This window comes from Brachyistius frenatus, unplaced genomic scaffold (genome assembly GCF_029030835.1).
Source record: "Brachyistius frenatus isolate BFR_SWC_R1_liver_20210118 unplaced genomic scaffold, ASM2903083v1 Contig_25, whole genome shotgun sequence".
Lineage (NCBI taxonomy): Eukaryota > Metazoa > Chordata > Actinopteri > Embiotocidae > Brachyistius > Brachyistius frenatus.
Window position 1 is genome coordinate 1693927 of NW_027210624.1, and position 20293 is coordinate 1714219.

General features: G+C 43.3%; 2 protein-coding genes across 4 annotated transcripts; one reads left to right on the forward strand and one right to left on the reverse strand.

Moving 5' to 3' along the window:
- The first annotated feature begins 386 nt into the window (after positions 1 to 386).
- On the forward strand, positions 387 to 11960 carry LOC138620631 (copine-3-like). 3 transcript variants are annotated; one of them, XM_069698001.1, is made up of 17 exons: positions 387 to 501; positions 1024 to 1184; positions 1549 to 1728; positions 2113 to 2187; positions 2266 to 2337; positions 2446 to 2526; positions 4197 to 4286; positions 5833 to 5931; positions 6118 to 6204; positions 6322 to 6381; positions 6483 to 6616; positions 6876 to 6930; positions 7064 to 7115; positions 7269 to 7402; positions 8329 to 8565; positions 9669 to 9781; positions 10582 to 10671. In XM_069698001.1, exons 2-16 carry the CDS (start codon positions 1053 to 1055, stop codon positions 9777 to 9779), a joined length of 1599 nt encoding a protein of 532 aa, XP_069554102.1. In that variant the 5' UTR covers positions 387 to 501; positions 1024 to 1052; the 3' UTR covers positions 9780 to 9781; positions 10582 to 10671. The 3 variants fall into 3 exon arrangements, with proteins under 3 accessions (XP_069554102.1, XP_069554101.1, XP_069554103.1); XM_069698000.1 differs by lacking the exon at positions 9669 to 9781 and having other exon boundaries at positions 10582 to 11960; XM_069698002.1 differs by lacking the exons at positions 387 to 501; positions 1024 to 1184; positions 1549 to 1728; ... (2 more) ...; positions 2446 to 2526; positions 9669 to 9781 and adding an exon at positions 4518 to 4560 and having other exon boundaries at positions 4200 to 4286; positions 10582 to 11960.
- Positions 11961 to 13029: 1069 nt separating this feature from the next.
- Positions 13030 to 20287, reverse strand: idi1 (isopentenyl-diphosphate delta isomerase 1). Its single transcript, XM_069698028.1, has 7 exons — positions 20197 to 20287; positions 19047 to 19192; positions 15680 to 15852; positions 15461 to 15553; positions 15093 to 15223; positions 14877 to 14981; positions 13030 to 13746 (listed from the first exon to the last, which is right to left on the reverse strand). Exons 2-7 carry the CDS (start codon positions 19187 to 19189, stop codon positions 13534 to 13536), a joined length of 858 nt encoding a protein of 285 aa, XP_069554129.1. The 5' UTR covers positions 19190 to 19192; positions 20197 to 20287; the 3' UTR covers positions 13030 to 13533.
- Between the last annotated feature and the right edge of the window lie 6 nt (positions 20288 to 20293).

Below are 20293 nucleotides of genomic sequence, written 5' to 3' on the forward strand. Positions count from 1 at the left end.
GTGTGTGTGTGTGTGTGTGTGTGTGTGTGTGTGTGTGTGTGTGTGTGTGTGTGTGTGTGTGTGTGTGTGTGTGTGTGTGTGTGTGTGTGTGTGTGTGTGTGATTTGTTCCTCCAAATTGATAGATATTTTTCAGCTTTACTAATGAAAATCGTTTTAAATGGTTCAGATGAAAGTGGACTTCCTCGTAGGATGTGCATCTGAAAACATGAACCTCTCTTGCGTCATCACTAAGATTTCCTTTCAAAGAAAACTTTAAAATTAGACCCAAAGGTGTAAATGAGCGGCCTTGACCAGTTTGAACAGGGAGCATCGCGTGGATGATCGTTGGTTTGTGGTGGGTGTGGTTATCTGAAGGCAGCGCGCAGAGCGCAGCGCGCAGCGAGAGCCGACGCGGTGCCACCGTGACCAACGACGCGAGCAGCGCAGCACAACGTTACCAGCTTCAGTTAGGGGTATTTCCCTCCCGTGAGTCCCGCAGCGAGTCTCCTGTTTTAAAAAAGGTAAGCTTGCGTTTCATTCGGCACCTCTTAAAGCGGAAGTTCACGTCGTTAACCAGCTGACTTGTCACTTTCCTAAAGCATGCTAGCGTTGTGTTAGCTCGGTGTACCGTCAAGTTTTTACGCGCTTGACTGTGAGACCGTATTTTCCATGAGACATTTTCACTGGTTCACCAGGCTGCGTTGTAATAAAGGCACCTCTTGTTTGACGCTCTTGGACAAAACTGACGTCATGAGCTAAATCAGATACGGATGTTGATGACGTAGTTTATCGTGAACTCCCAGTTTGCCGTGAAGGCGATAATACTGACGTCGGTAAAAAACCGGACTGCGCGTATTATGTGACTGTGTTAACTCAGACCGGGTTGTGGAAATAAGGTCAAATCCTTTCAAATACAATCTCTGTCTGCAGTCACGTTTAATATTCAGGGTGAATAAATCCGAACTAAGGTACAAATCACACCCGCTTACACTTCTACCAGGTTGGTGTGACTGCTGGTGTTTTGTTTTGTGTTTTACGCCCAGCTCTCCGTCGGTGTGGTTTACAGGCAGACATGGCTGCCCAGTGTGTAACCAAGGTGGAGCTGACTGTGTCCTGTCAGAACCTCCTGGACAAAGACATCGGCTCCAAGTCGGACCCCCTGTGTCTCCTGCTGATGAGCAGCTCTAACTCCCAGTGGTACGAGGTCAGTAGGCTGCACACATCTGAGGGTTGGGTTTGGTTGGTTGTACCGTCAAAGCTCATAGATCAAACACACTGTAATCAGTCTGCATTCAAAAATAACTTTTATTTTGAAAGGTAAAAAAATATATTTCTAAAAAACAAAACAAAACAAAAAAAAACCTCCCTTTGCACTGAAAAGCAGATGATGCAGGAGATCTGAAATCATCCATGATGCTCAAGTGTGGTTGGTGATGTCAATGTCCCCTCCATATGGGAAAGTTTCCATTTCCTGTTTTAATCACTGCATGTGTGTCAACGCTGTTCAAATCCTTCTTAATGTTTACAACACTGTTACTTAGACTTGTGGATCCCATCTCTCTCAACAGGTGGCTCGCACAGAGAAAGTCCAGAATTGCCTCAGCCCAAATTTTGCCAAAAAGTTTGTCGTTGACTACTACTTCGAAATCGTGCAAAAGCTGAAGTTCGGCATTTATGACATCGACAACAAGACGATTGACCTGAGTGATGATGACTTCCTGGGCGAGCTGGAGTGCACCCTCGGCCAGGTAAGTTTACCTCTCTTCTCTTGGGAAGACACAGTTACAATAAACAAACAACGACAAATACGTTTCCTTGTGAATGTTTGGCTTTATGTTGTGCTTAAGTTATTCATTTATTTGAAAAGCTACTGAACAAAGTCTTGCAGATGGAGCAGTGCTGTAATAGAACACCGTGTTGGAGATGAAGCGTTACCGCCGCTGATAAACACTTGCTGGTTAGACACGCTCGGTGTAATGCGACCATAGATGTTCACTCTGCCTGATTATTCTGGATGCCGTTGGCCGTGTTGCCTGGAGGCTGCACTGCTGTTCTGCAGACTCAGCCTTTTGTTGTGCCGCAGTTCTCTCTCAAAGTGCTTACTTTTTTCTTTTTTCTTATCTTGCTTTAAGGTTGTATCGAGCAAGAAACTGACCAGACCACTTGTGTTGAAGAACAAAACACCTGCAGGAAAAGGGACCATCACCGTGAGTGGAAGAGAAGACGATAAAAAGAACGTTTCCTGTTGTATTTCTGCTGTTTATTTATTCTTCATTCTGTTGTAGGTGAGTGCAGAAGAAATAAAAGACAACAGGGTGGTGAATTTTGAGGTGGAAGCAAGGAAACTGGACAACAAGGTATGAGTGATACTTATTAAAATGTTAAATGCTTTCTTTAGTTTTTAGATATTCAGGTGTATTTTACTTATTGTTGTGTGTCATTCTATTATTTATTTTCACACACAGGATTTCTTTGGGAAGTCCGATCCCTACCTGGAGTTCTTCAAGCAGACAGAAACCGGGTGGCAGCTGGCTCACAGGACAGAGGTACACACACTGATAAAAACACTACTGGCCGTATAACAGATGTGTAAATGTCATAACTTTCCTGGAGAGGTTAATATAACAATCGGGAGATGGACAGTGCATTTTTTTCACGCTGATGTTTCCCTGTTCAGTTACATTTCCAAATATTTGATTGTTTTCACACATAACTGTCTGTGTGAAAAGAGGAACCACTGATGGCCTCACTGTGACACCACAGCCTTTGCATAATATAGTGTATTGGGCCAAGCTCACATTTGTCGAATAATAAAAGTCGTAATGTTGGAGAGAGTGTCAGCAGTAACAGTAAATCTACTGTCACCTTCTTCCTCTGCTCTCATTGAACCACTGAACCACTGAGGTTTTATCAGTAAATCTGGTTTCACTGTAAATAAGGAAGCAGACACATCACATTTGTGACTGAATTAGAGAAGTTTAAATGGGTTTATGATGTCACAAATACTATAAATTCTAAGTTAAGTTTATTATTTATTTCAATTACAACGTATTAACTCGGCTATATTGTCATTTACATGTCAAGTGATTTGATGTAGTTGTAATGATATTATAGATTTCAACCCAGGGTGTTGCGTCATTCTGCCTCTGATGTTGCAGTAATCTGTATCGTTTGTCCTGCGTGACCTCACGCCTCCGCGTCCTAAATGTACCAAGTCAGAGTAAGGAAGGAGGAGGTGGAGCTCAGCAGGCGTACAGTGGTTCATCGTCAGCAAATATAAAGAGTAACTTCCATTCAACGAGCACTGTTCTGATTTTGAGGGGAAAAAAAGCACATTTTTCAACTTAATAGTTGGAATAAATAGGAACTTGAACTGAATGATAAAATACAACCTACTTTACGTACTTGTTATTCTTTATACAAGTGAAGAAAGTGACATAGTGTGACCTTGTTTACTGCACATTGTTGTCCACAACAGACTGTGGGATGTATTAAATTACACTGTCTGTGTCTCAAGTGTGTTCATAGGTTTTTAAACCGGTTTCTTTAAAAACTTTCACAGTACATTCATTTGTAATGTATTTGGTCCTTGTAAGGACTGTGTTCTTCTTTGAGATCAAATAAGCTCATATACTGCAGTAAAGTATATTTTTAGTTTTCTTAATGATACTCCTGAGTTTGAAACTAATTGGTTGCAATCCTAACAACAGCTTTCATACCATGTTTGCAAAGACAGCTGGACTAACTAGTGGAACCAGACAACTGTCACTAAAGATAAAAACCTTTTATCTTGTTGAATGAGCCACCAGACAAACATTCGACAGGGGAAAGAAGTCACTTTGCAAGTTAAATAGCTAATTGGTTGCTGAGCTGCAGCACATTAAACAGCATGTACATGTCGGTTTGTGTCTGGTGAGACGCTGGTGAGCTTCTCACTCTTCAGGTCGACACACTGCCTGCTCATGTCTTGTAATATCGAGTGCGATGTTGTTTACTTTGTCTCTCGTTCTCCTGCCGGTCCTCAAACTGTCAGATCCTGTCAATCAAACACTGGCACGTCCTCCAGCCTGCCAAACTAAAAAGGAGTATTTCTAATATTTCCCCCACAGAAACATTATTAGTAACCGCAACAAGCAAAGCCTGAATGTGGAATTAAAAGTTTTGTTCGAGTTGAAGGATTCTGCTTTTGCATGATTTTCTTGAACTGTGTTCTCAGGTGGTGAACAACAACTTGAATCCAACATGGAAGCCCTTTCGAATCCCCCTGCAGTCCCTCTGTGGAGGAGACATGGAGAAATCGATAAAAGTAAATAACAGTTACTTTTGAATGTGGAATGTGTTCAGACTCGCGTCTCCAATCGATCGATCTTTTTAATCTGATTTTAGTAGTACTTTGTATTTGTTTATGACATAAGATGACCCTTTGAACCGTTACTCACTAATAAGAAATAACTGGTTGTTCCTCTCAGAAACGTATGAACTGATTATCGTGCATTTAGTACGAGCCTGATGATTTATATTTTTTTAACCTCTGAAGCGAGCATGTCAGGAAGGAAGCAGTTTCCCACGTTACAGGACAAGTGAGTTACCCAGCGCGTGCCGGTGTTTGTCTTTTTTTCATCTTCCCATCACTTACTGGGTGAAGTGTGTGTGAATGCAGTAGATGGGAACAATACAAGACATCGCCTCGGCAGGGTCGCCCAGTTTTTTTCATCCAACTCGGGCCTGTCAGAAGAAAAGTGTCTGGAACTTCACATGTTCTTCTTGAAGTCCTTTTACTGTCGGCCGCTGTCTGGTGCTCCACGATTACAAGGACTTGTGTTCTGAATCTCACTTTTGCATGTTTGTTTCTCTGTGTTATTCATCTCATGTTCTATAGTCAACTTAAAGGGATACCTTTTTGTTTTTGAAGTGGGGTTGTATGTGGTACTCATCGATAGTCAGTGTATAACCTGATGGGGTTGACACGTTGGTAGAGGCTAATCAATGTATGCTGTGGACGGGATCGGCATAAAAATGTGTCTTAGCCACTTAAAGAAAGACCCACCTTTAGAAAATCAACATCAGTATAAGTGTTTGCTATATTAAGAATATTTCCCCTCTTTATCTTGCTGTCAGATATTCCTTTCTGACGGGGAACTGAAGCAGCAATATCGCTCTCGTCACAGCCACCGGACTCCCTCGACAAAAACAGTCATTTTACCTCACAGAACACAGGTGTTGCTGGTCGAAAGCTGCCCTGATCTGTTCGTTTGTTTGTGTCATTGTGCGTCTTTAGTGTCAGTTCGGGTGTGAACTAACATGGTGAAACACCACCAAAGTCACACATAACACAAACAAACAAACAAACCCATCAAGGCAGCGGTAGATCAGCAACTCTGGTGTTCTGAGAGGTAAAATTATGTTTTCTTTCAATAGAGTCTGGTGGTGATATATAAGGGATCACTGTCTCACCAGGAAAGGCTGTTTGACAGCAAGATAAAGTGGTATAAATATTCTAAGCCTAGCACACACTTCAACAGATATTATTTCTTTTGTAGCAAAAATTCATTGTGTTGCTGACCTCGTCCACAGCAGTTCATTACCTGGTCCGACCCTCATCTGTCAGAGGTGATACAACGACTACGGATGTGTACTGAACCTCTTAAAACAACCTGAACTATCCCTTTAAAGAAGCAGGTCACTCCAATTGCAAAAACCTTTTCCCCAATGACCTCCAATGGTATTTTGCCTTGCAGATAGTTTTGCTGTGGTTTGGTAGAGATGAATAGAATTTGGAGGTGTCCCAGTTACTTTGTCTTCCAGCTCAACCACAACCAAATGTTTTTTTTTTTTTTTTTACCCGTTTCCAGGTTGAGTGTTACGACTATGACAACGACGGCTCACATGATCTTATTGGAACCTTTGAGACCACGATGAAACGCCTCCAGGAAGCTTCGCGGACTTCTCCGGTATGAGTGTGTTTCGGGCTCTCTCCCAGCTGTGGATGGATGCACGTGAACTGGTCTGGCTAATAGTATCGACTTACTCAAAACAAAACGGAAGATTTTCTGTGCTGCTATATTGCTCTCACAACATGGCTCTTGCTGTCATGTTATTCTGGCTGTGACGAAGACGCTCCTGTTTTGTTTTTGCAGGCTGAGTTTGACTGCATCAACAGTAAAAAGAAACAGAAGAAGAAAGGCTACAAGAACTCCGGTGTTGTGAGCGTAAAGCTGTGTCAGGTGTGTTCCTGTTTTTATTATCATTTGCTTTGACACGTTGTTTTCTTTTGAAGCAGCGGTGTGGGTTTGATGTCACATTGTCCAACGCCCTTCTATAAGACAAGATTTGTGTTTCAGGTGGTGAAGGAGTTCACCTTCCTGGATTATATAATGGGTGGCTGTCAAATCAACTTCACTGTGAGTTTTAGCTTCTCTATTAATGCCTATTTCTATTTACTCATACTCCGGTGCAATTAATACATTTGACAATATCTGTTATTTCCCTGCATCACCTGCAGGTGGCTATCGACTTCACCGGCTCCAACGGGGATCCCAAGTCTCCCCAGTCGCTGCATTACATCAGTCCGCAGGGTGTTAACGAATACCTGTCTGCTATCTGGTCTGTGGGCAACGTCATCCAGGACTACGACAGGTAGGTTCACACACACACACACACACACACACACACACACACACACACACACACACACACACACACACACACACACACACACACACACACACACACACACTGCTGTTTGTGCCAGCTGTCAAATTTCTAACAACATTTTTTTGGGATGGTCAAATGCAGCAAAGCATGAACCCCGTCCCGCTTTACTGATGACTGTTTCAATGTAGTCCGCTTATCTTGGCCACGGATGACAAAAGATATTTGTCTTTCGTGTGTTCAGTGACAAGATGTTTCCCGCATTTGGCTTCGGAGCCCAGGTTCCGCCCTCATGGCAGGTAAAGCTTGTGTTTCAATATGAGACTACAGATATCTACTAAAGATAAGACTGCTGTTTTGTTATTATCAGATTAAAAGGTCATACGGTGTTTTATGGCACAGGAAACTATAACTGACGATATCGTGTTACAGGTCTCCCATGAGTTTCCTCTCAACTTCAACGCATCGAGTCCATTTTGTGCAGGTTTGTTTACAGATCACCAGATTAATGTAAATACATGTTCAGAGTGGTTAAACCTGCTGACATTGCCTACGGGACACATGCAGCCTGATATACTATAGTACTCATGTTTCTGTGTGTGTGTGTGTGTGTGTGTGTGTGTGTGTGTGTGTGTAGGTGTTGAAGGCGTGGTGGAGGCCTACAGGGTTTGTCTGCCCCAGGTCAAACTCTACGGTCCCACCAACTTCTCCCCGATCATCAACCACGTGGCCTGCTTTGCTAAACAGGCACTGCAGCAGACGACTGCATCAGTGAGTGTTCGTCTGTTCACCAGAAATCTAACACTGCAGCCCAGCGCTCACGCTTTTAACTTGAAATTCAAACTTTTGCTAGAAAACAAAGAGGAAGGCGGTTTGCTGACTTTGTAAAAAGCAACTCCATTACTCTGCAACCACATTGAATTTGAGGATTCACCTTGTAGCTGCAGAGGAAACAAAAACAAAATGGAGCAACGTTGATAGCACAACCTCATCTGACTGCTTGCTAAAACCAAGTTGTTGGACACCGCAAAGGAAATGTAAAGACTGTATTGAAGGGTGAAACGCATCAGGGGCCACATCTGCATAGACAGACCTACTGGGAACAAGCACCGACTGTCTTTCATCAAATTAATTAGTTGGTCTGATGTTTTTGGCTGCCAGCGTAAATACTTCTTAGTTACCACATTGAGCATTTGTTTGTTTCCACCGTGAGCAGGGTGGGGAATAAAAGCGTGTCAGTAGTTGTACCAGTTTCCTGTCTAATCCTCACAATGGAGCGGTTGATTTGATAATAGCCTGATCCAGAGCTTTAGGATAATACCACGGTGATTGCCTGTTCAAGCTATTATCAGGCTTGTATGCCCAGGAGAGGGGCTGATGTGAGTCACACGCTCCACTGTCGTTGGATTTATCTGGAGCTCTGCGAACACTTTGACTTTCGGTATACAGTAATTGACTTCTTCAGTGGCGAGTAGTCTCGGTGCCGAACGAATGAATTCATGTGTAAGTTTGAAATATTCGGAGGGAAATTAAATGTCAGGAGGAACACGAACACTGGGATTTGTTTTTGCACAGTAGCTCGTATCGCTCACATCTTCATCGTGTCCAACCGTAAGCTCTGATGAAGACCGAAATGCTTCACGCTGCTCGGACTGTTCTGACATCGTCTCTCCACAACCTGCGTTGTCTTCCTGAAGCAATACTTCGTCCTGCTGATCATCACCGACGGCGTGATCACAGACATGGACGAGACGCGCAGCGCCATCGTCAACGCCTCTCGACTGCCCATGTCCATCATCATCGTCGGGGTCGGGGGGGCCGACTTCAGCGCCATGGAGTTCCTGGACGGGGACGACGGCCGCCTGCGCTCTCAAACCGGCGAGGCGGCCATGAGGGACATCGTCCAGTTTGTGCCGTTCAGGCAGTTCCAGGACGTAAGTTTCAGGGATTTTTCCTCTTTGATTTATAAACAGTGTGTTGGTGAACGGGGTTTTTGCCGTGTTTCGAGCTGATTTTTCCTAATAGGCAAATCCATCGCTATGAAGGCTTCATTCATGCATGTCACCTTTTTTTCTGAGCATTTCACAGCGTCACCTTTGATTTCAAATGGTAAATGTTCTTATGCAGCACCTTACCTCAGCGGTCACAAAGCGCTGAGCGGTTTGCTTCCCGTTCACACTCACAGACTCACCTGTGCTCACCTGGCATCAGGAGCAGCTGGAGGTTCGGTGTGTTGTCCAAGGACATTTTGACATATCGACCGGAGGAACTGGGGATTGAACCACCGACCTTACGACTGGTGTTCAGCCATTGTGGCCCCTGTGACCTCAAACTAAACATAGCGCAGCAGTTTGTCCATTCAGTGCCGATATACTTTTTATGTCCAAAACCATCCCCTCAACTTACAGGTATAATATGTAACTAACTATTCAATACTAGATGTCCCTAAACGACTCGACTTATGTTACACATTTGTTGATTTGTGGACTGATATTAAACCCGACGTTTCCAAAAATGTTCAAATCCCGAGAAATCCCTCATTTCAATCCCGGTAACATTTCATTAGGTCTCTTGTCAGTGGCGTCACTCTCATTTCACCCCCTTTCACTTGCTCGGGTGGAGAAACTACGACGGGTCGGTTGGTGCAGGTGTCTGGGGGAGCCGGCTAACTGCAGCAGCTAACGACCGGGTTTCCGTGGTGCAGAGCTGCGCTTGTGATTCGCAAAACACAGCAAATAGACTCCATTCATTACATGTGCCGGTATCACTGGAGGCCGTGTGACCGCTAAACATAACGCAGAGCGAGAGGCGGTGAAAGAGCGAGAGAGAGAAACAATGCAACTGCTCAGCTAAAGATAGATTTTAGCAGCTGGGTGGTTGTTTAGCAATGAAGACAACAACTCCCATGATCCCATCATCAAACCCCGTCTTCTGTTATTGTTTTACTTTAGAGACGCATGGTGGTAGAAGTTAAGACACTGTGAGCTTAAACCTCCCTTAGCTTATCTGTTTGCCTTGTTTATCCATTTCTTTCCAGGCGCCCAGCCAGGCTCTCGCCCAAAGTGTTTTGGCCGAGTTACCTCAACAAGTGACGTCCTTCTTCAGTTTATTCAAACTGAAGCCTCCCCACGAACCCAATTCTTCATAGGGGTATCCCAAATATCATAATTCATAAACCCCACCATCATCCTAGCTTTTGCTTCGCCTATATAAACAACTTATTACTGTAGGAATCATCACATGTAGGGATTTCTATCCCCGTGTTAATAACTTTGATATCCTCCTTCCTACTTTTCCAACATTGTTTTGCTTTAGAGTCTTCATCAGTGCTTAGAGAGAGGACAACAAAGTCTGTTGTACTTTCTGACTGAGGACCTTACGCATGCTCTTGTCTGTATTAAAGGAAAACTCCTCTTACATGTTGTTGAAGTGACACTATTTAATTTAAACGAGAAGCAGTAGAAAACCCTTCCTGCTCAGTTCTGTACTGTCGGGGTTTTGCTGCTCCAGTTTCACCCGGTCTGCTTTGACAAATAATGTGTGGTGGCTCATGTTAGCTCATTAGACTGATATGATTGCGTAACTTGCTCTCTGCTGACTCTTGGCCACTTGTGCTACTGTAATACTATAATCCAACTACACAAAAAGTGTAGTGACTCTTGGCCACTTGTGCTACTGTAATACTATAATCCAACTACACAAAAAGTACAAGCAGTTCCTCCGGAGGTCGCTACTCCAAAAAGTGTCTCAAACAAGTGGCTTAAAAAAAAAATGGTGGAATTTTCCTTTAAACTATCTTCAGCTGCTCGGCTTTCTACTTGTTATTCATGCATGCTTCATTTATCAGTCAGTGGCAGTAAAGATCACATAATGAGCCAAAAATAAAAGTGTCATTTATTTTTCTCTTTTGACTGTTTTTGACTTTTTGAACTCGTCCTGTTGCCCTTCAGGGTCCTCGAGAAGCGCTGGCGAAGTCCGTGTTAGCCGAAGTCCCGGGTCAACTGGTGGAGTTTTTCAGTGCCATGAAGCTGAGTCCACCCAACTCCAGTCCTGCACCAAACCCTGCACCAAACCCTGCAGGGGCCGTGTGATACCACCAAGAAACCAGGAACACCGCAGACTCGTCTCCTGCTGGTAGAAATCAGGTCCCACCTTCATCTCATTGTTGAATTAGCCAAACTCCTCCTTGTTCCTTCCTGAGTTAGCCAACACAATAATACAACAACAGGATGTGTTCAAAGACAACAAGCTCAACCACACGCTGTACACGCTGTACACGCTGTACACGCCGTACTACACAAACACTCTTTTGACCATTCTGTCTTTTTTGCTGTTAGATAACATGTATGTTTGCTTATTTTAGCTGCTACTGCTTTAAAAAGAAATCATTCCATTATTTTGAAAGGATGTGTTGATTTGCAGGGAATTGCACTCTTAGAAATAGTTGAAAAAATTATGCAAGATATCAACAACTGATTTTTCTGTAGCATTTACTCAAACGGTATACTTTTATAAAAAACATAATTGTCATTGCAGAAACACCTCACTGGTTTATAAACCACCCAGCGGCTGTTCTTTTGTTTTTTTAATGCATCATTGGAGTGTGCGATTTTCATTTTTAAGCCTGTTTGATAGTTCCAAAATCAAATTATTATAGTTACGTAAAAGGCTTTTGCACACTAAGGTAACAAAGATGATCTTTTAATATTAGCATCAATAAATACATGATAACCTGGTGTGATCACGTACCGTCCGTGGTGGGTTTGTGGACTTTACACATACGATGTTTGCAACCTCAGACAATAGAAGTAGCGTTATTTTGTTCATACACCACTTAGCTTTGTCTTCGCTGTTTACGGCACATGGAATATATATATTCTAAAATGGTGCACATGCTTCTCTATGCACTGGCCTATAATCATGTAATGTACTATCAGATCTAGTATTTCGTCTTTTTTTTTAATATCTGAAATAAGTGTGATAACTGGTGGTCTGGCTGTAGATTTGATTGGTCTTATATTTGTTTACTGTGCCAGTTACTTTTGAATACTTTACTAATGTAAGCATGGATACCAAAGACAACATATAATCATATCGTTGACAAGGAGGAACAGAAGGGGAGATCAGTATTAAACATCGTAGTGTGTCTACTTCTGTTGTGAACATTGTTTTTATGTGGATGTACAATGAAACATGAGAAATGTATCTGATGTATGCTGATGTGTTGCAGCTGCTTTGTGCTCCAGCAGAAGTGGGTCATGTGCCTTACTGTTACAAAAAAAAGAAGTGCATTGAGCTTGCAAATAAAGCGCCACTGATTATATACAAACTGAAGGTCCAGTCATTGAACACTTACAGAGCACATCGTGGACCTCGAACAGTGTTCTCTGAAAACAGCCTCTTTAAAACCTCTTTCCTGTCGTCACAGGAACAACCGAAGGCTGCAAATATTCAGCACAATAGACACGAGATAGGTTTGGACATCGTTTCATTAAACTGCAGTAACGACCTGAACGACCTGCTGGAAAGCTACAATCCAACCATCAGCAAAATGTGCTGATCTTCTGTTTTTTGGGTTAACGAGCCGTTTTGCTGAATGCCTAAAGATCACGAAACGGGGGAAAAAAAAAAAATCCTCATCTCGTGCTCTAAAACAAGCGTCACCAGTCTGTCCGAGATTTTATCAGCCGTCGGCTGAAATATCTTTTAGGCCGGTGAACCTCTAGCAGACAACACTTGATGTAGCCAGCAGTTTTAATGCCTTTATTTAGACATTTAAAGGCCTCCGCTGCCACCGGCAGGGAAGGGGATCCAAAACCAGCACTGTCTATTTGAACAAATCACACTGAACACAGTTGGATGACGTCTGGAATATTTAACGAGTCCTGCCAGGATTTCGTTGAGTTTCTTTGTGATTGTTGTGATCAGAAATGCTTGATTTTGCAGCAGACTTTCTAAAAAAATTGCGACGTAATTTGTGAAGTTTTAAGTAGTTTTTTTTTTGCATAAAATTACAGGAATTGAAAGTTAAGAAAAATATGATTTTTTTTTTTTTTAAGCACAACCCGACAAAGAAATAATTATGTAATTACTTCCTCTGATAATAATCATGCTGCACATCACAGAAATATTTTAGTTCTAATCTTATATTTATTGAATTTAGAAAACCATCGAGCTCAGTTAGAATAAACATCATAAATGTGACAGCGTTACTGACTAATCGGCTGATATAACTTATAACTAATGTATTTCCTTTCCCTGAAAGGGTGGAAAAGCATAAACGTACAATTTTAATGAATGAACTGACTCAAAATATTGTCACCTTCTTGCTCAGCGTGTCATTTTGCCACATTTGCTCCTCCCTACGATGCTAAAATAAATCCATCCACTGCCAATGATCACAATCAGACACTTTATTGTGTAAAAGAGTACAAAGATACAACTTGTTCACTGACATCGTCAACAAAGTATCTTCACCTCAACCCGAAGACCTTGCTCTCAGGCACTTAAAAGTTTTTTATATAAAAATAATAGACTAAATTCTCTTGGTGGAGTTGTGTAATAACATTGTATTTTTCTACTTAACAAATTCAAATGTTAAGATGTCTTCGGTTCAGACTGTGAAGCCACGGTGCAGCAGAACCGATCACCTGACTGGCGAGTCAGCTTACCAGCACCGCTAGAGACATCTAATCTACTGGGAAGATTAACGTACCAACGTGCTACTAAACGACGGGAATCAGCTCACCTCGTACACACAGCAACACCCGCGCAAAAGCTCTGGGCTCGCTGTGAAACCGTCACCGTTTGTGTGGATGCTTGTTTTCAGGCGATCTCTAGCAGCTGGAAAGTACTACAATGATCTAAAGCTTGAAATGATTGGGGGTGAAGCCCGGTCGCGGCTACATGCGGTGGATGTTGTCGTGGTCCATGAACTGCTTGAGGTTGTGCAGGTTGTCCCACCACGTGAAGAGGAAGGTCTCGGCGATGAGGCTGAACCAGGGCGTGATCTGCAGCTCCTTACGCTTGGCCTTCTCCAGCATCTCCTTCAGCTCCTCTTTGCTCACATAACAGTGGCTTTTGATCTCGTTGGGGTCTGGACTCAAGTCAACGTCCTGCGGGGACATAAAACGGACGATGTTGTGGTCCATGATGTGACTAACAGTGATAGACGGGAAGCAGACAAATACACTGGAATAGATGTCGGGTGTCATCAGGATCATTTTCTGATTCCTGATCTTCTAAATGGTTTTAAGATGATCGGTCTCGTAGACGTCGTGGGAAATGACAGCTCAGCAGTTTTACCGTTTGTACAACAAACAAACTCTTCATGCAGATGATCCAGTTCTGTATTGGTTTTTTTTAATACGGCACAGAATCATCATGAATTCAAGATTTTCTCAAGAGCCAAACGTGTTACTAACAACACTGCATATTACCACTCTGAATGGGCACAATATTGAGAGGGATCTTGGGATATAAATATCTTCAGAAGTTACATTTTAACTTCACATTGACACACACAAAAAAAATTGCATATTTGTTTATAAACAGCTAATTTACCCAAATTCAGTAGGAAACGCATAATTGAGGTCGTCTTCTTGTTTGTTTTGGATTATGATGAAGTTAAACCACAAAGACTCAGTTTGTCACTCGGCCATTAGATGTATTACTGCTGATTGGAGAAATACAACCAGCAAGGTAGAGATGGAAAGTTAGGGAAACAATTTACCCTTTTGTGAAGAGTTATGTGTCTGACTTTTTGTTGGAAAAAAAAAAAATGGATTAGCTGGAGTTTTGCAAAACTTGTCGATGAGCCATTAGACTGTACCAGGACTCACATTAACCCCAGCGTGTCCTTATATATATATATATATATATATATATACACACACATATGTATTTGTCTTACAGCATCATCATTTCCGCTCAGGCAGGTCCTACATTAACCACTGATCTTATAACCTTATTTATAATATGGAGCTGACATGGAGCACATTTCCTAAATTAAGCTGTTTGTTTAAATGATCAGAAGTCAGTGATGCACCAGCAAACTGGAGTCAATGGAGGCGCATAATGGAGCCGTCATATAAACGGTCTTAATTGAGGTGACAGCGTACAATAATATACACGAGATAATAAGGGCCGACTACGACCCATATAAAAGATAATATATGTCATCTGCTGCTCAATTAAAAAAAAAAAAAAAAAAAAAACGGGCCGACAGCAAACGTTACAACTTCACCTTCTGCATGAAGAGGATGTAGTCGATTTCATGTTCTCCCCAGACGCCGTCCGACTGGGCCTTGTAGTGGATCCTCGTCAGGTAGGTCATTTCATCTGGAGTCACCTGAGGAGTGACAGGAAGGGAGAGGAGGTGAGACGGAAGCAAACACACACACACACACACACACACACACACACACACACACACACACACACACACACACACACACAGTACCTGCTCCAGGGGGATTCCCAGTTCAGCTTTGAGTCTCCTCTGAGCAGCAGTCCTCACTCCTAACATATCCTTCTCCTCCAGCTCTTTGTCTGTGTGTAAAGGATGACTGCAGCATGTGTTTGTGAAACAACCTGCACACACACACACACACACACACACACACACACACACACACACACACACACACACACACACACACACACACACACACACACACACAGAGAGAGAGAGAGAGAGAGAAGATAGTTAACACCAGTATGTGCTATCGTGTGACGTCAGAACTAAAAAACAGCTAAAAAAAAAAAAAAAGGTGCAAAATGAGAAGACAAATGACCCTCAAACAAACGGGAGGAGGAGAGTTTTCTGACCTGGAAATGTGATTTTGGCGTCGGACCTCTGCTGCAGCAGCAGCTTCTCTTCGCTGTTGAAGATGAAGACGCTGAACGCTCTGTGCAGTAAACCTGGCGAGACGAGGCAACAGTCAGAGCTGGAAAATGTTTTAAAAAAATAGCACACGCGCTGGTGTGTGTGTGTGTGTGTGTGTGTGTGTGTGTGTGTGTGTGTGTGTGTGTGCGTCGGACAGGCACCTTTATCGATGTTGGAGTTGAGGTGGCAGTTCTTCTTGGTGTCCGCTCCGATCCGGCGGTCGTCCTCGTCGATGAGGATGCACATCTCGGCCAGCAGCTGCACCTGCTTCTCGTCCAAGTGGTCGGTCGTCACTTCAGGCATTCTGGCGGCGGACTGCAGGCGTCTCACCTCACTGGTGCAGCGGGAGGAGGATTCACAGTTTAGAGCACTTACGACATTTTAAACACAGCAGGAAGTATTTGACTAAATGCTACCTGCTGCTTTGTGGCATTTTCTGGATCTTCGCAGTAAGTAGAAGACCAATATGTGGGTGAAAGCTCTGGCAGGTGGACCTGGTGCTTTTCACGCCAATCAACAGCGGTAGGCCAGCTGTCTAAACGTGAATGTCTCTCACTGACTGAGCAGGTGGGTGAGTGATGGGGAAAAAGGATTTGTCTCTTCCTCTTGTTTGCATTGTGGCTCCAGAAAGTCTCTTGTCCGAAAAGTTTCCTTTGTTGTCTGTCTTATTTGCAAGTGATTCTTTCTGCATCTAATTGACGACTATCTTGTGTCCTTATCTTGTGACCTACAACCACTCTGTATTACCATACGAAATATAAAGGGAATGGTCAGACTGTCAACTGTATAAAAGCTGCCTGAGAGAAAAGAAGGGTGTGCAAAGGAGGACGGTGGGGAGATGAGGACTGCTGGGGAAGCCCGGCTGGAAGGACTGCTGGGGGGAGCACTGCTGGACACCTCTCTTTGAGGGTGCATGTAGTTGCTCCTTCTTGCAAGAATAAAATGTCCGATGTGTTTGATTTTGAATCCAACCTCTTGAGTAATTTTTCCAACATAATTGGTCCTTCGAGCCGGATCCCAACATCTCCTCCTCTCTCCGGACACATCCTGAAACCGTGAAAGACCTCAGTTTGGACATTGGTGAGACCAGGACTGACTGGAGAGAGGACGAGTGACGGGATCCTAGAACAAGGCTGATTCACCATCAAAACATCAGACACCCGGGTAAGACAACTTCTTTTGTTGTTGTTTTGATCTAAAGAGTAAGGTCAGGGACCTACTAAAGAGTCTGAGTAGACTATATAAACTAAAGAGTCTGAGCAGATTAGGTAAACTAAAGAGTCTGAGAAGACTAGGTAAACTAAAGAGTCTGAGCAGATTAGGTAAACTAAAGAGTCTGAGAAGACTAGGTAAACTAAAGAGTCTGAGCAGATTAGGTAAACTAAAGAGTCTGAGTAGACTAGGTAAACTAAAGAGTCTGAGTAGATTAGGTAAACTAAAGAGTGAGTAGATTAGGTAAACTAAAGAGTCTGAGCAGATTAGGTAAACTAAAGAGTGAGTAGATTAGGTAAACTAAAGAGTCTGAGTAGATTAGGTAAACTAAAGAGTCTGAGTAGACTAGGTAAACTAAAGAGTCTGAGTAGATTAGGTAAACTAAAGAGTCTGAGTAGACTAGGTAAACTAAAGAGTCTGAGTAGACTAGGTAAATGACCTGTAAGACCTACAGGGAACTATAAGAATAAATAATAGATACCGTGAGTGTCCTACAGTGTAAAGGCGGGCCGAAGCCTAACGGTACACTGTATAAAGACCAGTTGCTCGGGTGAACTCCATACAAAGTGGTTGGCTCACAGATAGCAAAAATGGGGACATGCTGTAATAAGATCGAAGAGATACCGCTGGAGGGAGACGTAAAATGCATGCACTCAAAAGGCAGGGATAACATAAAATATTTGGAAAAATGGGAAAAGAAACACAGATTCAAGGAAAACTAACATCGACAGCATGTAGAAGGCAAACTGATACTCCCAAAAAAGTTTATATAGATATGCGGCTCTTTTGAGCCATGGGATAAACCATGGCTCAACAGGAGGGATGGTATCTATAATAAACTAAGCCAGCATTCCCCTATGGCAAAATATATTAAAAAAAAAAAAAAAAACAGTGAAGAAACTAACAACATCCAGGCGAGTAGGTTCTGGTGAGCTTATTTTTGGTATATCTGTGGACGGACAGTACAGCTAAAATGGCTCCGGACAGCATCACATGGCATCCGTTCAGGAGGATAGGACCCTGCGGCCTGAGAGCCATGACTGAACCACCACCCCCTTATGCAACAACAACAATTGTGATTAATATGATTTTCCTCATGATGATCCTTTTGTTTTTTTTTCTTTTTATGTTATACTTTGTATAAACAGGAGGGATATGATGGGGAAAAAGGATTTGTCTCTTCCTCTTGTTTGCATTGTGGCTCCGGAAAGTCTCTTGTCCGAAAAGTTTCCTTTGTTGTCTGTCTTATTTGCAAGTGATTCTTTCCGCATCTAATTGACGACTATCTTTTGTCCTTATCTTGTGACCTACAACCACTCTGTATTACCATACGAAATATAAAGGGAATGGTCAGACTGTCAACTGTATAAAAGCTGCCTGAGAGAAAAGAAGAGTGTGCAAAGGAGGACGGTGGGGAGATGAGGACTGCTGGGGGGAGCACTGCTGGACACCTCTCTTTGAGGGTGCATGTAGTTGCTCCTTCTTGCAAGAATAAAATGTCCGATGTGTTTGATTTTGAACCGAGCCTCTCGAGTAATTTTTCTAACAGTGAGTGAGAAATATTTACAGCGCCGGCCAATTGATCCGATTTCCTGTATTCCTTTCAAAGTAAAAGCCACACGTGGCTGGACCGTGTAGGAATCGTTACACTGAGCTATGTTTCAAGATCAAGAACAAAGATATATATTTGATGGTGAGTGACTCCTACGCAGGCAATATTTTCTCGTTTCTGCACCTTTTAAATGATAAATGATCTGTCACTTTACAGCACCAATCACCAAAACCTGCATTCACCCGGTGTCCAATGGACTCCTTCGCATTGATAGTTTTGTCTCATTAAAAATGTAAAATAATATTCTAGAGTGGTATTTGTTTTTCCCCTCACTGGGAGAGGAGTTGTCTGTGTCATCATGTCGTTTACTTGAAACGTATTTCAAGTAAATACATACTGACACACTGAAGACAATAAACTCTTGTCACGCTGTCGTGAAATACACAACTTGAACTATTCGGGGGGGGGGGGGGGGGGGGGGGGGGGGGGGGGGGGGGGGGGGGGGGGGGGGGGGGGGGGGGGGGGGGGGGGGGGGGGGGGCAACGCTAAATCAAATGTCAGACTTTTTTTTTTTTTTAAGTGGAGTCTTGCGGGACTTCGTTTCATGACGTGACGCCAGCATTTCTCCAGACCTCCGAGACAAACAGGTTGCGGCGGAGCTCAGCTGTCAATAACCCGGACACACCGCGCTATTTCCAGCTCAGCGACAACAGGCTTTACCGCTGAAGCCCGACCGGGACTGCAACTGGTACCGGAGAGCTTACCTGGATACAGATCTGCTGAAGCTGCTGGTCACCGGTCCGGACCTCGTCGGAGCTGCTCTCACGTTGCCAGGTGCGTTTGATCTCAGCACGGCTGCTCCCTCTCGGGACACCATCCGGAGCACCTCCCACACGGGCCGCACCATCGCCTGACCAAAACAGAAAACCAATCACCGGGGCGGAAGAGGCGGCTGTCGGTAAAACGCGGGGAGGACACCGCCGGGTGGGGACCGAGGTGCGGACGCGGAGGCCCGAGGATGAACGCGCATACGTTATCACCGGTGCGCGCACGTGGCGCATGACGGGAGTCTCTGATTGACGTGTTCAGACCTGTCAACAAATAATACTCAATACAAGCACAAGTCCAGCATTACAAACCCTACGAGCGTAAAAGTACATCAGGATTAGCAGAAAGATGTAGTTGAAGTAGGTTATTAATGTAAAGCGTCATTAGATTAATGACGGTGACGCATCTGTAAGTAGTGGAGCTGCTGCAGATTACTGGAAGAACCAAGAACAACAAAGCTCTGATCCACAAATCTGTTATTGTTTTCTGGACTTTTTATTTAATTTTTGATATTGTTTTAGTTGTTGTTGAGAAATTCCGTTTTAAAAAAAAAAAAAAATCAAGGTACTAATTGTGCCAAGCATCCTAACTTAATCTCAGATCATTTGATTATATTGATTATAATATTTTGTGATAAATGAAGTATTTAGACAATAACAAGAACCACATTATATATATAATATATATATATATATATATATATATAAACTAGCTAGCCTGCTTTAAATAGGCGTAAAGCATTTTATAAACAAAATGCACTTAAGGTAGCCTATTAAATATAAATATAAAGCACCTAACTCGGTCAAATGGGCCCTGCAAATACTGCAGTACATGATGATGCATATATATATATATATAAGAGAGAGAGAGAGATATAGAGATATAGACATATATCTATATATATCTGGTGTCTCGGTGAAACAGAGTCCAGCCCGTGTTTTCCTCTGAAGCCTGACTGTCAACACGCCATCGGCCCAGCACGGCACGGCCCGCTCCACCCGGGCCTCTGACAGCCGAGCATAAGCGCGCATGGTCCGCCCACACGTGCAGCCTGCAGAGGAGGCGACGCAGCCCGCCGCTACTCACAACAAGGCTCGCTCCGGTCCAGGTGGAGGAGCCGCGTCTTTTCAACGCAGCGGCTCACGACGACATTTTACAGCCGAGTCCTGCCGCTCGAGAGACC